Source organism: Gymnodraco acuticeps, unplaced genomic scaffold (assembly GCF_902827175.1).
Source record: "Gymnodraco acuticeps unplaced genomic scaffold, fGymAcu1.1, whole genome shotgun sequence".
Lineage (NCBI taxonomy): Eukaryota > Metazoa > Chordata > Actinopteri > Perciformes > Bathydraconidae > Gymnodraco > Gymnodraco acuticeps.
In genome coordinates this window covers 125,173-142,666 of record NW_022990283.1, presented here as the reverse complement: position 1 = coordinate 142,666, position 17,494 = coordinate 125,173, and the positions used below count along the sequence as shown (strand labels likewise).

At 40.2% G+C, this 17,494-nt stretch overlaps 1 protein-coding gene across 2 annotated transcripts in view; it reads left to right on the top strand.

The window, feature by feature from the left end:
* Positions 1-4,945: 4,945 nt before the first annotated feature.
* Positions 4,946-17,494, top strand: part of LOC117549697 (EGF-like repeat and discoidin I-like domain-containing protein 3) — a 113,988-nt gene continuing 101,439 nt past the window's right edge. For both annotated transcript variants that reach the window (XM_034221781.1, XM_034221780.1), the window contains exon 1: positions 4,946-5,313. In XM_034221781.1, the coding sequence (XP_034077672.1) occupies positions 5,250-5,313 (64 nt within the window). In that variant the 5' untranslated portion in view covers positions 4,946-5,249. The remainder of the gene's footprint in view (positions 5,314-17,494) is intronic.

Here is a 17,494-nt window from a genome sequence, read left to right as displayed (position 1 = left end):
TCTGAAGCGCAAATGCGGCGCACCTACAATGTACACGCGCCACTAGCACCCCCCGCTCGCGACACAGAGGGCCTCATCATATAACTTTGCTTGGGGCCACAAGTTGGCCAGGGGCGGCCCTGCTCAGTGTGACCATGCATTTGTTTTCTCGCTACTGCCTGCTTTGTGTGTTTAGAACTGCAGTGTTCACACAAGCAGGCTTTGAAGTGCTCAGCGAAGGGTTGAGTGTCATCTCTATAAATTGTTCTCAAGTCCCAAGCCTCAGACAGTGAACTAAATATTTGCTCAATTTGTGAGAAAAAACAGCTACATCTTTAATTTGCAAGCTGTTAAAACACTGGTCTTGATCTCGGCTTTTACATAATGTTAACACAATCTGAAAGTGTCAATTCTCGAGGGACACATTTAAATAAACTTTAACCCAAACTGAATCCAGACGATCTGAATAAACAAAGCTGCCTTTAATTAAAAACTGTTGAAAGCCCAACAAGACATTTGAGTCTGTGAAAATAACACGCTGCTTAGTCCTCTTGTTTTGTGTAAACGGTGGAGTTAAGTGAAAAAGAGCCTTGCTGAGCCTAGAAAAATAACATTTGATTGTTGAAACATTTGTTTTCACATCCCAAATGTTGGATATTTTCTTTTCTTCAGCTATCCTGATGCCTGTCTAAAATGACATTTATGTTAGACACTGATAGATACTATCCTGAATTTAAGATTAAGATAGAGTGATTGTATGCCATTTACTGTAAGAAGTATTTATAGGAATACTTGCACACTACTCATTAAGTCTCCTCTGACAGATGTGAAATTACAACAGAGATGTTTTAGTGAGACTGAAAAAGCTAATTAAACAGCTATGAGAAGAGAAGTTTAGACAGTGTGAAAACCCATGTCAATCATTCAGTATAACCCAATATATCGCTCTATTATGTATTCAGTGCAAACTGACAAAAACGCTGTAGAGTGGAACGTCAGCGGACCATATCTGACTACTCAGCAAACCCAGCCAAATATTATGATTTCCAACTGTAGTTTAAATAAGAAATGCAAGTTTGTGAATGTGGGGGCTCAGGCCAATGTTTCAGTCAACCAACAGATTGCTGCCCTGGCTGTATTCAGTGGAAACAGATGGTAGTGGGTTCACAGTGGCAGATCATCGTTATTATCGTCACGCAGTGGGGGCGAGTTATGGAAAATGCTCCTTGTTAGGCAATGTATCATGGTTTCTCCCTCAGGAAAACTAAAAGCAATGGGTTCCTTTGTTAAAGTGCAAATACATAGGAATACATTTGATGTGAATGCAATATCTTGGCAGTTGTTTTTCCCCTATCTCTTTTTCTATTCATTGATTGAGATGAAATACTCATCTTTTTTAGCACTTTTACACTTTGCCTGATTTTTAACGACAGAGTGCCAGAATGCTCAAAGTAGTTTTATATTGAACATCATGGCAATCATTGCTCAATCACAATCTCATTTTGGTGCAATTGTATTGTTAGCACTCAGTTCATTTGCTGCATAACAAAAGTATAATAGTAATCAGACTGACAAAGAGAGGGAAAGCATGAGCTAGTGTCAGTGGTATTAACAGCCTGGGACTAACAGAAGAGGGACGAGAGGAATATAGAAGCCTGCTGTGGGAACACATAACTCCGCTGTAAGAGGAAGGGAAAAGAAGATACAATGCAATATTCTCTTTGGAATTAATTCACTGTCTCTTCTCCAAGAGCATCTAATTTAGTGTTGCTTGCCTTCCTTACTGTCTCAATCTGCCCCGCGCTCTCTCTGTCTCTCCCACTCTCTTCATCCATCTCCTTTACTCTCTCGCTGTTTCCATCCTGCTCTGTGCCCCCCTTCTAACCACCACCTCTTTTCCCTTGGCTGTCTCTCGTTCTCTTTCTGTGCCTTAGGCCTTTGTTAGACTGTCTTTGTGGCGAGAGCAGAGAGAAAGAGGGAGGCCTTGAACACAACTCAAGCAATCTGATTGGGAAGGAGAGCACGAGAACCTGGAGACATGGGAGATGAGAGAGTGAACGGGTGGATATGAAAAACCTCTTCTCCCCCCTGTGAGAGACAGAGGGAATGAGAAAGGAGAGGGAGCTTACTGATGGAAACACAGACAGGCAAGGAAGAAAAAGTGATTATCCCCTTATCCACTGTTTTAAAGAGGTTAACCTCATTAAAATTGTGGTTACGAAAACGCTGAGGGCACGAAAGATAATAAAGCCTTATGCCAATGGTCCATTCTCAGACTGAATTCATAGATTCTTTACCCATTAAGTTTTTTTATTACACTTCTGCATCCTTAAGGTTCTTTAGCCCCCCTTGTCCATTTGGATGAAAGGATGCACTCTAAGTACGTGCCCTTCAAGGTGCATATTAATGCTGGAAAATAAATGGCACACACTCCTCTCAAACTCTGTAACTCTAGAAATGAAAACATGCACTTTCTTTTAGAGGCTGAAATAAAACAAAAACGCAGTAAATGAGTAAAATATGAGAAGGTCACTGTGTTTTCCAGCCCGTTGCTCGTCCTAAATGGGTCCCCGTGGTCTAAATGAGGATGGATGTGAGCTGAACAGGATTCACTGGTCTGAGCTCAGCCTCTCGACAAGGGCAAAGGAGACAACAATAGTTGAGTTTGAGGGACTGGCTTTGGCAAGATTTAGATACACTAGTGTGGAGGATGCACAGAATACAGTTACAGTATAGGATGGATATGTGTTAGTGTGAAGACTGGTGAAGAATGTGAGGAGGTGGAGGGGGATGTATTTAGTGTACAGACTTACTAGCAAGCCTCTGTGAATCCTCTCTGATCATCTCTCTGTTGTTTGTTCTTTCTCTCTGTCTCTGCGGCACATACTGTACAACTGAAGCCTAATGAGGATGTGTGTGTCTGTTGTACGGTTGTAACACACTACCAAGTCAAACAAAGAATACAAAAGCATTATATTTAGCTTTTTATATAGTAAAATCCTAACTCCAGACCAAATGTAATACCACTGAAACAATGTGAGGTGCTGTGATTGTAGGAATAGAGGACGGCGTCTCATTAAGATGATAGCAGACTTTACTGGAGAAACTGCAGATGATTTATAGGTCTTCTTGACCAAGTGCATACAGTTATAGGTCTCTGTCTACATTAAACCATGGGACACCTGATATCTTCCATGATTCATGACGAGGAGCTTGGAAACACTTCAAGGTCAGACTGATAACTATGGGATGTTCGGTGATGACATCAGCTTAAAGTCTGAGTCTGGCCCTGAGCGCTATTTTTTAAGTTGTGCATATTTTTTCTCTAAAATGTGTAGAAAAATAGAAGTATGGCATTAAACAGGATCATGATGTCCCTTACAAATGATGCATTCTCCATAATGACCAATTACTGTGCCTCAGTAAATGTCACCTGATGACTACTATCCAAAACTGCATGTTCCTGGCTTGCAGGAGGAAACCATTAACAAACACAATACAAACTTAAAACTCTCTCATACTTTGGCCAAATATATAGTTTAGTAATTAACATGGAGCACACCTGAGGACCCATAATCATAGTCCTCACCATGGGTTCATCAGTGTGAAATCACCAAGGTGTTATTGTTAGACTTGTTTAACCTCAAGTTTCATCAGAATCCAATCAGTGGCAGAAATAACAAGGCATTTGAATCAGTGTGGTGCCACCAGTGTGCTAAACACTCTAATTTTGGAAATGCCACAGCTCGGTGAGATATCTACAGCAGTTGACATTGTAGTTTCATCAGTGCCTTGTCAATGGTACCTGAATGAATGGATGGATGGATGAAACACAAAGCTGGTTATTAGTTTTAACCTTTCAGTGAGATTATCAGATGAGATGCTGAGTTGACCTTTTAACTGAACGGTAAAGTGTAGACCATGACTACATCGGTGCCGCTGTCTTTCACAGAGTTATTAAAAGCATGTTGAAGTTTTGACACTATCTGTTTCAATAACCATCACAACAGACAATGTAATAATGTGATGCTAAGGAACTCAATGTTATACTGACAGATGTCCTAATGTGACCTACAACGTAATGAATTTGCATTACAGAAAGGCCCAATTTAATATTTTGGATGGTAATACATGTTCAACATCGGCTACTGATGATTTCCAGAGAGGAGGTACTTGAAAAAGCTATCCAACTTCCTCAGGCTTGAAAGGAAAGTCATGCAAAGTGGAGAGGAAGAGGTTCAAGGAAAGGCAAAGGAGGCTGATTATACACAATTTAAAGTCCAAACCCCAGAAGACTTTTTGGAAGTGCTCCTCAGTAGGGGAGGGAGCAGGAAGAGGTGTTTCCATCAGCGATACAGCGCCCCAGTCGGTTTACCGTGACGGACCGTGAAGCGCACATTCTCCGGTGAGACAAATGGACTGTCCTTGAAGCTGCGTCAAAATCCACCGACTAGACAGGAAGTTAGGTGTTTGTACCTTCAAACAAAAGCTTAACTTCAAAAAATGAAATAACTATTTAGTCCTCGCCAGATAGCTTTATAAGTGGCAGTATTTACAAAAAAAGATTGCTCACCATAAAGCTTTATAAATAGCAGTATTTTCCAAAAAATATATTCATTAAACATATACTGAAACACGACTGCGCACAAATAATTAATATCCTTTATTGCAATACATGCAGTTAAACGTCTTGTCTGTTATACTTTTCTAGTCATTTTAATTATATTTTACACTGTCTAGCCTTGATGTTTGTTAATCTGTACAGCTGAGACAAACGTGTTTTGTAATATTGGGATATCTGGGCTTTAAATACATTTTGATATTATTTGATTTAAACCACATATCGTCATTATTGGGAAGCCAAAGCAGTATATTTCAAACATTAATTGATTTATTTCCTGCTTTTATTTTGGTAGCCTGGCGGAAAACCGGATATACGAAGCTCGTGCAGGCTTGACAGCAGTTGTCCGGCAGCACTGAGCGCACACGCCGCTCTCTACATCGCACCACTGCGGTAGGAGCGGGGAGGCAGCAGCACAGGGGGACCCGGCGGACACCCTCCACTTGTTCCTGCACGAAAACAAATCCAGGTGGTCTCTCTGCCGACTTTATCACAGAGGAGGACTTTACCTGAGATGACATAGCGAGCAACAGCTCCCAGGGCAAACCCACAGCCCAGCGAGAGCGAAGGAGGGAGAACTTTTGGCTGTTGCTGTTGTATTTACCACACCTGCGTAACCTTGGAAGTCAGACCTGTCTATTGCGAGAGGATGGGACCGCTTCTCCTCGCCATCGCCCTGTGTTTGGGCACCGCTGTCCCGCAGCATGTGAACGGTGAGTGGAAAAGTGACATTGTCGTTGTCAAACATATTTTACACGGATAGCTCTAGTGTGGGAGTACATCAAACTGTCCACCAGCGATTAAAACATCTTCAAATATCAAAAGTGACTATGTGAAATTAGTATTTAAATGAGGAAACCCACGGATAGTATGGTGTAATGTGTGTTGTTTGCGGAATGCAAGCAGCCTGTCAGCACGGTTTGGCAACAGACCACTATCGCGTGTAATCTGTGCAAAATCGTTGCTAATTTGTTATAGCCTACTTTACGTTTAAGCAACACTTGTTTGAGTACATGAAACATATGGTGGATTTTTATTTTATTCTAACGTTTTTCTCCGTGATAGCGACGAAATCAGTTCTTACAGCAGGCGCACATTTTAATCAGAAATGTGCACCGCTCCTGTATTTAATGCGCCCTCACAGTGATAATCTTCAACTGTTTGCCTCGCTCCTCCGTGATGCTTCCAGAGGATACAAAAAGAAGCTGTGGGTTGGTTAAGATAGAAAGGACGTCACTTTTCCAACTGAAGTAATAAGAAAAGATAAATGGAAAGATTCCTCCAATGTGGGCTTTAGACAGACCTAGATGCTATCACATAGAGGAGATATAGGAGAGCCTCCTATGTTAGTTACATCATGGCACCACTTGACTAGGATGACATTAGGAGAAGGTCAGTTGTGCATTATTAAGTCTAATGTAGAGTTTTGACAAAACTGTCAGGTGGCTCTAAGCACAGTGAAATTATTGTTAAAGGCTTATATTCACCTTGCCCACTGATCAGCATTCAAACTATTCCCATCCCTCCTCCTTCGCCCTTCTGGTTTCTGGTGATAGGAATATTTAAGATGTGTATACTTCCCATGAACAGTGCAGAACAGTACCTGTGGGATTAGTGTAAAGAAATCAGTGTAGCCCTTATGGAAGTAGGTCATGCCATCCGTCCTGTCTCTATTCATTTAGCCACATGCTCGCCTCAGGAGTCACACATGTCAGACAGACCTCAGTCTCCCCACCAGGAGTGTGCCTTAAGGCAGAGTTTCTAAGGCTCCTTAAGCATTGCAGTGTCAACTCAGAATCAGCTGCTAGAAGATATTATACTCCCCGCTAGGCTGGCATAATGAAAGCCGAGGTAAAACAGAGCTGTGGTGCCGTGGGTCGACTTGTTTCAAGGCTCAGTGAGTTATAAATACACCCTGCACTTGTCCCTCAAGTAATCATATCCTGGTTATATTTGTTGTATTGTAAAGGGATTTTTCTCCATCTGTTTCTTAACTGAGTACAGCTGTTTTTAGGAGAAGATGGGGTTATATGTAGGGTGCTAACATATTTTGATCTGTTTTTGAGCATCCTTATAACTATCCTTATCACGTTGGCAGCTATTTTAGCAGCACAATTGTTCTTTTTCAAACCGAAAGAGAGATAGACTGGACAGGAATCAAAAGGTCCAACAGCATTGAAATCCCCATCATAAATAATGCATAGTGATGATTAGATGTATTGGCAGAATTTCCTTGCATTGCCTCGTTGCTGAAAAGTAGCAGGTGTCTTCAGCAACAGCTGCTAACAGACAATCTATTGAGAATGTCACAGGGTGCCTCTGTCCACTGAAACAAATTGATGGGGTAGAAACATTCGCCTTCAGGTAAAACAGGCTGCATTGTTCCAAGTCAGTGTGCAATACATCACTTCCTCCAGTTGGTTACTGGTGCTGGCTCTCACACATTGTTTGGGATTCAGCCTGTCCGCCTGAACAAAGCACATGACTGCACCACTGGGCTCTCTAAGATGCTTTTGTGCCTGTTTAGAGAGTCAGTATTAATGCATTTTATGCATCTTAATTTGAGTCTCAATCTTGTTATAATGGCTGCACACGTATAGTCTTTTAGGCAAATGGACAGCCATCTGGAGGGGGTAATGGGACTGCATGCTATTGGGGAATCCTGATTAGTGTTAATATTGTTGGTCACTGTTCATTTCGCTCAAAGATTTAACTCGCTAAACACAATTGAATGAGTTTAATTGTTCAGTTGGTCAAACACAAAGCACTGATGTAGAAACGTTGTGATTTCTAGGATAAATGGGTTTAGATTGGATCTTTAGTTTTTGTCCTGCTAACAAACTGCACATTTTCGACACTTTATAATTTGTGCTATAACATTAATGACATATTGTACATTTGGATGAACAAAATTCGATAGATGTAAACTAACTAATTTACATTTTCCATGCACACTGGGCTATAATTATTATTATTATCAGCGATCAATACATTATATAATGTATTGATATACATTATATAATGTATTGATCGCTGCAGATATATGACCTCAGATATGTAAACAAATTGCTGCAGCAGTACAGTATTGGCAAGAGCTGAAGCAATTAGCTGATGAATGATCAAACAACAGAAAATGAGATAGATTTCTCTCACTGTTACATTACGAATCAGTTTTGCATTTGCTGAAGGTGTTTTTCTTTTATAGATCACACCCATTGTCTGATCTGTTCAACCAAATCATAATAATATCATAATTGATTCATCATATGTGTCATACTTAACACATTTCCCAAACATTTGCTGGTGAAAGCTTCTCAAATGTGATAATTGACTGCTTTTTCATCAATCTAAATACACAGTTGTATTTTCTAGCTTTGGGACATTTCACATTTTTCTTTTAGATCAAACATTTAATCAAGAATATAAGTCCTGAAAAATGCATTTTATAAATATATTTCTAACCCTTAGGATATTTAATGAATTAAACAACTCAGTTAGTTTTTGAATTGTGCTTGGTTTACTTTAAAGTGGACCTATCATGCTATATTTGAACAATATATTGTAGGGCCATACCTATATAAAACATGTCTGTGAAGTTTTTTTTTCAAAATACCAAACAGATCATGCATTTTAGCCATGCCTCATTTCGCTCTATTTGCTCTTTCCAGCCCTGCCTACAGTAGGGGACAGACCTCAGAGCCCACATGATCTGCTTATGTGTGCCATATACCTCACCATATTTATGAGGGGATATTTCTTCTTCTTCTTTATATTTTTGATACATTTCTGTGGTATTTCTGTCATATTTTGCATAGAGTTGAACTGAGGTGGTTGTTTGAAAGGAAGAGAAAAAAGGAATTCGTTTTTTTCACCATTTGAGTTGAAGGAAATGAAATGCCACCAATTCTAAATATGTTATTTTCACTAGTTTTTTACTCCAGTAAAGCATGTCAAAAAATCATCTTGGACAAATAGGAATAAAAAACAGAAACTTTTTCACCACCGCTTTTAAAGACCCTGTATATACCCTTACGGAGCGTCCACACTACAGCTTCAAAAAAAGCTTGGAGCTGGGCGTGTCTGAAGCTTGGGGATGTTATTCAAGCAACACAACCAACAACCAATCACATGAATCTCCCGCCCCCGACATACAAAGCAAAAACCCCCGGGGATTTTATGCGAGCAATATATATATATATATATATATAAACTCCCCAAACAGGCGAAAACCTACCAGTTTCACCCACTGTCTCTGCCACCTCCCTCCATGCCTGGTTCCTCCGGTTTGTATCCCGGTAGGTGAAGAGGGTCTGCTCATACAAAACCGGGTGATTGCTACGGCGATAATTAGTTTCTCCTCCATCTTTTTTTGAAATATAGAAATGAACGGCGGGATATCTCTCCCAGCTTAGACGCGGTTTGATTGGCTACGGCTTGAGCTGTCAGATTTTCCGAAACGGGATTTGATTGGCTGGCGCTGGCTACTCCGGCGTCAGAAGTTGAACATTGTTCAACTGAACATTGTTCAACTTCTGTCGCCTGAGACGCCGGAGACGGACCGCTCTGCTACCCACAATTCAGTTCGGCGAAAAAAAGCGGCAACGTGACGTCACCCCATTCAAAGTGAATGGGCAGATTGAAGCTGTCGACGCTGCAGACGCTGTAGTGTGGACGGGCCGTTACCCACTTACAGGCCTGGCATATGTACTCAGTGTGAGAAAAAGTTTTTAGAGAGTACTTGTCCATGGACAAGTGAGTTTGGCAATTTACTTGTCCGAATACATTTTTCACTTGTCCAGAATGGACATAAATTGGGGCCACTGGAATCTTCTTCTTCATCATCGTATTTTACATTTTCCCACGTTTTTTACGACACCGCTAACGTAAGTGAGCGGTAAGATTTTACTGCATCACACATAGGGTTGGGTATCATTTGGATTTGAACGATTCCGGTTCTGCTTTTCGATTCCAGTTATTTTCGGTTCTCGATTCCGGTTCTTAAGAGGGTAAAAATAAGTCCCATGACAAACTGGGAGAAAAATATATTTATGAAAACATTAAGTCAAATCTGTATTCCTATTTACAAATCACTTCATACTATTTAATTTCTTACGGTTATTGAATACAATTATATAAAAATAATCTCTGCATTGTTTAGTTAGTTCTAAGTGGTGCAGTTTGAGAATGCACAATTGGCCCAGTCTCCTCTGATGTTACACTGCAACCTGCCTGTGAGACAGAGTCCAACCACACAGTCTGTGTGTCCAACACATGTCCTGCAACACACATGCTGCAACCTGCCTGTGAGACAGAGTCCAACCACACATGTCCAACACATAGGCCTAATAATAATAATAATACATTATATTTATAGACTATAGGCCTAGCGCTTTTCTAAAACTCAAAGACGCTTACACATGTCCTGCAATACACATGCTGCAGCTGCTCACTGTTTGTAAAAGTAAATAAATAGTATTTTCATTTCAATAATGTACTTTCTATACCCTGCTTCATAAACAATACTGACATCCCTGTGCTCCTCCGAGTCTGGGGGTCCGGGGATGTGAGGACAGCGCGAGGACACAGACAGGGAGGCTGCTTCACTTCATAAAGGAAATGGCGGTCATTCGGTCAATATTAACAACACAGGAGCTAAAACGCTTAATAACCTTCATTATGTGTTAGAGAAAGAACATAAGAAAGTTTGACAAAGATGAGGCTGTTAAACGGGCAGCGGATCCTCTGTGTGTAGAAAGAGAGAGAGAGAGACGCTGAGCTGCACCGTGCAGCGATCAGCTGATACCGAGCATAGAGAGAGCTGCAGTCCGCGGGGCTCGGCCTCGCCTCCTGTCCTCACAACTCAAATAACAATTGTCCGGTCCCGGGATTGATGCAATTGTTATTTGTTCCTACTCGGAACCGAGTTTTGCTTCCCAACCCTGCCACTTATTATACATCCATGGTCCCGCCCCGCCCCGCCCCGCCTAACTGTACAGAAAGCGGCGAGATGCATTTCCTTAGGAATCGACAAGCAGAACCGAAACTAACATTTCTAAACGAACAATGGCGGACACGGACAATTTGCGGATGAGTTCTGCCTTTTGTAAACTGAATTTATCAATAATTTGTCAATAAATCAGGGCGAAAAACGTCACTTGTCCGCCGGACAAGTCAATTGAAAGATCTACTTGTCCGATATTGTAAATAACACGTCCCGGACGGTGGGACGTGTACTTTTTCGCACACTGGTACTACAGCGTCTCCAGCGCTTTCATGCGGCAATGGCCGGCCGTGGCCCAACCCCCCCATTCCCCTGATAGGTGGAGAGTTGCCCATATATGCGGAGCTCCTCGTTTCTGACGTCACAGCATTTTCAATTCTGTATCAGTCTGTATCAGATCCGTTGCAGCCCCGTTTTTAGAGATTTGGGTATGGAGGAAAAGAGAGAGGGTTGTGTTTTCTGACACTTGGTGAGTTCCCTGACTCACCGGGGACACATATTCATGTATAAAAGATGTACTAAAGTGCATTTTGCATGATAGGTCCCCTTTAAATTAAACACTTTTATGTCTGCTTTCCACTGTGCAGTTCAACAAATAGGGCTTTTGTTATGGTGGGAATACTAATAGAAAATGCTTTCCCGAAATGCATGCAGAATATAAAAGTCTATCTAAACATTCATTACATTTACTAGCCACTGAAGGTTATGGTAGATGTACAGGTGACTTTAACAACAATGCCTTGTAAAAATGCCCTTCACGGTTTTAAATGGCGCAGTCTTCAATCAGTCGAGAGAGGTCAGACCTCTGTCGGATCAGCAGACACGATAAGCAAAGGACTGAAAGCAACTCATTGGAAGACAACCTACACACAAGGAAATTACACATGGGATATCACAACATGGGAATCAATCTTTCCACAAAGCCTCCTCCTGTTGCTGTTTTAACAATGGCTTCTGACTTAGTGTTTTTTTTCATGTTGACGGGACATGATTGGGTTATTAATTGTCACTGCAGACGTTCTTTAATCCAATTAATAGTCAAAGGAGAGTTAATTTGTCTCCCATGTCGACATTTTAATGGATTTTGATTATATTTGTCTTTGCTGTCTTGTCCTGCCTACATTTTTTTACTTGACTTATTGGGAGGGTATGAGAGAAACAGTTACAGAGGTTTCAAGGACACACACTAAGAACATGGTCCTGAGATAAGAATGCAGCACAATGGTAAAATACGTTTTTTGAGTCATTACATACTTGTATAATCTTTCAGACAGAAACTACTTGATCGTATTGTGTATTACCTGACTAATCATGATGATATAACTTAGCTCAAATACTGGTGTAGACGAGGTACTGTGGTTTTGGGCCAATTTTAGATTTTCTAGGTGAATTGAGGCTTAATAACTCTTCATTTTGTCAGACATTGAAAACTAAATGTGTTAATAAGACATACTCAAAGCCTGATCTGCAGTTAAGTTAGTCTTTTTTCACACTAGGTATTGCCTGTGTCTATTCACAAAACTCTGGAAACATTGATTGTAAATGTTCCCAGAAATGTTAAAGGTCTAGAAATTACCAAAAGCAGCATGTAACAGTATGAAGGCTGGCATAAGCAGTGATCATCTTAGCATACTAATAATGCCAGTGTCGAATCCAGGCCGTGACTGCGCCAGGAAAAAAAAGGCTCTCTGGAACAGTAAAGAGATTATAACAGTTTTTCATTTGTAGTGTCATTTCATGTTGAGTCTACTTCACTTTTTTTTTTTTAAAGCTAAGAACAAGCAGCAGAACATCCTCTCGAAGTTTGAGCATTCAAAGGACCACATGCTGGTTTTAAGTAATCCCACTGGGTCGAGATTAATGACTCAAGTTTTGGAGGCACAAGCTGGCCCACAGTGCAGGCTCACAGTGTGCGCTTGTGTGTGTCAAAAACATTGCAGATCATGAAGTTATATGATGTCTTTTTTAAATGAACTGTAACATATTGTATGGGATTGTTTGTGAGTTTGCTGAAGCTCACTACTTTCCTGACTCACCACAAAGAAAAGCCATCAAAAGTTATCCAGACAGAACACATCTAGCCTGAAGTAGATAATGTAATTGTATGGTACAGCTGGCCTTACATTGTTGTTTTGACGAATCTTTTTCATCATGGAACATATAACAGTTACAGGTTTAATATCATAGAGTACAGCACACTTTTCAACAATGCTGCACAGAAGCTGTTAGTGGCAGAACAGTGGTTTAATGACTATACTGTTCCAGTGTGAACACTTTTACTTTACTCTCTTTAATGTAATGTTCACATATAAGCTTCTGACTGCACCCCGGGAAATGGCTGCCGTGGGTCGCAGCTAATTCTCACTTATTTTCATATGCAATATAAACATATAGAGTTGTGTGCTATGGCTTCATAAAGAGGCCAGAGTAATCTACTGATTTGAACTTAATGAGTTCACATACAAACAAACATGGGTTCGCATTCACTTAAAGTGTCAACACTGCAATGCCTTAATAATGCCTATAAAGTAGCAATGATTTGCATTCAGCTAGATTGTAATGAAGCTTATTTTTTTCTAAAACCTTTGAGGTAAAAGAATGCATTGTGCTAATTGCATCAGAAAACATTACATCATTTAGACTTCACTACCATCCACACAGTAGCCTGCCATCATGATCATCAATCATTGTAAGCCCTTAATCTGAGATACAGTTAAATAGGGCTGCACGATTTTTCTGACAAATATTGCGATTGCGATTTGATTTGCGATATTTGTTTTTAAGCGACCCAACGGAAATTTATTGTAAAATGCGGCCATATCTCCGGCTAGGAAGGTCGCATCAACATGCTCCCGTCTCTAGCACCCCGAGCTACGAGTGAAAGAACTAAACTTACATGAAACTTCCGTTGGGTTGCTTTAAAGTCAAGCTTCAGTTTAAGATTCACCCTGTAATAGATGTAAAACATGTGTTGGAGCATTACTAACCTGACTCAGATGCTTTGTTTCACCAAACCATCTAGGAAAGCTCCATTGGAAGCCATTTGGAAAGGGCAGGCACTTTCAAAAATACTTGGCAGGTGATTGGATCAATCTGTCTATCACCTTCTATCATAGGCCACTTCTGATTGGTGAACAATGGCTGGTACATGTGGAGCACAGCACTTCTGATTGGTGTGGATGACTGACACACAAGAAAAAAAAAGAAAACATGTAAACATTTTTTTTTAAATCGCGATTTCGATTTAAAATCGATTAATCGTTGACCTTCCAGCCCTACAGTCAAGCTAACTTTATATTAGCCGTGTTCCTAAGATGCTTTCCTTATCCCCACTCTCTCCCTTTTACTTGAATGGGAAACTAAACATGTCATAATGCTCTGTACATGTTAACGGTGTAGTTGCTTTTAATCCATCCTCCCACCCCCTCTGTCTGCCTGCCTGTTTATTTGCAAATGCAAAACAGGCTACATTTCAGCTGCACTGTATTTTCAATATAATTTAGCTACAGTAGTATTAAATAAATAGATATGTTTACTGTCAAACAAAAGCATTTTAAGTGGAAGCTTGCAGGCTGCAACAACAATAAGGCCATATAATTACCATATAATCTCTTTGGCTTTTTAACTTATTTAGTTTTTCAAACACCTGCCTTTAAACACATTGTGTGTGTGTGTGTGTGTGTGTGTGTGTGTGTGTGTGTGTGTGTGTGTGTGTGTGTGTGTGTGTGTGTGTGTGTGTGTGTGTGTGGTGTGTGTGTGTGTGTGTGTGGTGTGTGTGTGTGTGTGTGTGTGTGTGTGTGTGTGTGTGTGTGTGTGTGTGTGTGTGTGTGTGTGTGTGTGTGTGTGTGTGTGTGTGTGTGTGTGTGTGTGTGTGTGTGTGTGTGTGTGTGTGTGTGTGTGTGTGTGTGTGTGTGTGTGTGTGTGTGTGTGTGTGTGTGTGTGTGTGTGTGTGTGTGTGTGTGTGTGTGTGTGTGTGTGTGTGTGTGTGTGTGTGTGTGTGTGTGTGTGTGTGTGTGTGTGTGTGTGTGTGTGTGTGTGTGTGTGTGTGTGTGTGTGTGTGTGTGTGTGGTGTGTGTGTGTGTGTGTGTGTGTGTGTGTGTGTGTGTGTGTGTGTGTGTGTGTGTGTGTGTGTGTGTGTGTGTGTGTGTGTGTGTGTGTGTGTGTGTGTAAAGCTCACTGACAAGCATCAGGGTGGATTTTCACTGCATTCCTAGCCAAGCACAATTTTTGTATTTACGTTGGAGTAGATATGCTCAAAAGCACCCATTGCTTTGCCAGGAGAGTGCCAGAGCGGCATCAACCTTTCAGTATCAATGCTGGCCATGAGTGAAAGAGTCCACCTTTTCTCAGCAGATCAATATACGCAGAATACATTATTTTGGATTAAGTGCAGAACTGCAGCAGCCTGTATGTCTGAGGAGTTGATCCAGCCTGTTTAAGCTCTTTTGTAAGATTAAAGCTTTAAGACAATGAGATTAAAAACAAAATGTCATATTTCAGACTTTAAAGCTTTTACACGTACGGATGAATGACGCATAGATCTTTGAATGTTTTATTATAACACAAAAAGCAAGCTCCTGACACATTCTCACATTGTAATATCTGCTCTGTTTGAGGATATGAATGCCTTTTATCCTCGTAATTTATATAGTTTTCCCTTCTCTCCAAGTCTGGCTCCTGATATTGTGTCTGTAAACTACTTTCAGTTGTCTGTAGGCCATCCATTCGAATGCTCAGTTTGTAATGGGAAAATATTGTGTTGGTACGTTTTTTCATTAAACACAAAGTTGTGATATTTGTGCCCACATTTATTGAACAAGCAAACTTGAATTGCTGAAGTCTGAAGTTAAGCTTGCCTAAGTCAATTTAAGATTGAGGAGTTAAAGTAATAATGAGCTTAGCTTTGGTTAGATATAGTATCTCTGATAGGCACACTCAACTCAATCTACTTTGTTGAGATCAGATATGGAGGTGGCTTAAGTCTTTACTTCCAACATGCCCTGCGGAGATATGGGCTTATTCTTAATCCAGAAGCATACTTTTATATGTTATGGCCCGATGTCACAATGAATGTCCCCGAAGCTAAAGTCTCACACTTTATTGTGCCAGGTGACAAATCTATTACTATTGTCTTTTCTATCCATCCTTCAATTGTTCTGATTATATCTTGTAACTTAAAGTGAAACAAAAATAAAATACAATCCTTAAAGCATTGACATAATTTTCAAATGAATGTCTCCCTACTTTGTTTAGTATTTATTTGTGCATCTCATCTCATTCTCAGATATTTCCCCTCTCAAGTTTACAGCATTTTAACTTATATCATATTATATATTAGATTATGTCCATACCTGTACTGAGGATGATGTGTTGTGTGTGTGTGTGAGAGTGTGTGTGGGTGTGTATGCTTGAAGCTGGGAGAAGTAACCCAGAAATGTCATCACACAAAGTCTAGGCAGCAATTCTGGCTCTTAAGCACAGCATGGATGTGCATCTATACTTCACTCATTTGCCGAAAAACAAAAACAATATCCCTTTATTTATCATGTCAGCCATTCAGTTTTTACACTAAATTGCGCTAGATGCCAACAAAGGGAATATGTGAGTGATTTAGAACAACAAAGGAGTCTAACTGTTAAAAAGTATTGTTAAAAGGGATATGTTCTTCAACTCAAATATGAACAAACCACCCTGCATTTCTGCCCAGTTTTTTAGGAAGGTTATTTGAGGGTATGAATGAAATGCCTGCCATTGAGAAACAAACTGTCTTTTTGAAAACAGGGAAATATCTTGAGCAGATGTTTTTAGATGTCACTCGGTGTGTGTGTACCAGGCGGGGTGGAGCTGAGAGCTGAGAGCCATGATGGTCAAATGCCTTTTATTGTGAAGTTCAATGAACAACAACCACTCACCTTCAAACTTCAAAGTAAAGCCCATTAGAAAACTGCCATTCATTGTCACTTACAAAAGAGTGAAAGGGTTGCAACAAGTTGCACCATTTTGGTAATTGCTACAGGTATGGAACTGATGATTGGATTGCTTTCTCCTCCAAAATCTTTTCAGGGGCAATCATGGGCCGACAGAAGTCCAAATAAATTGAAACATGTCTGAGGCAGCAACATCCAGCAACAAGGCAGCTCTTAGTCACTCAGATGAGCTCAGAAAGACAAGGAGTGGCAAATGGCTTACAGACAAAAAGTGTAAGCTTGGTTTAACCCTCTTTTGACTTTAGCGCAATGAAGACAAATCAAACAATAGGAGAAGTTTATACCAGGTCATGTCATTTGATGTATTTACAGGGACACCAGGTAAACTAATGTTGCATTCATTCGGAATAAATATATCTTATTATTATATATTAGAGATGATACTGTGTTTTGGTACACATTTTCATCAACCATTTAACACTACTATGATTGGTTGGATTTGTGTTTTTCCTCTCTATGGACCGCCCAAGGGTAAAGCAGACACGCTGGTACTCTGAACGTGTGTCATCAAAGTCATCATCAGGAGCCTGAGGTTTATTTGACACATTTCAGTAATTCATTAATTATGATGTACTACATCATAATTAATGAATTACTGAAATTTAAACACAGAACTACAGTAGTGCTGTGTTTTTAAATGATGGGTTAAATCGAGCCGAATCAATAGATATCTTATAGAGTATTTGTGACTTCACAGTTTTGCGCTAAATAGGCACACCATTGGATTTGTCACTATTGCTCTGCATAAACATTGAAAGGAAAGATAAAGCAAAGACAATACATAGAAAGGAAAATATGTTTAACTATATCCTTCTTTGGATTGACATTCAATGATATTTACTTAACTTGAAACAAACTACCTAATCTTTCAAAGAACATCAGTCCTGTTTAGGTTTAATTATCAAT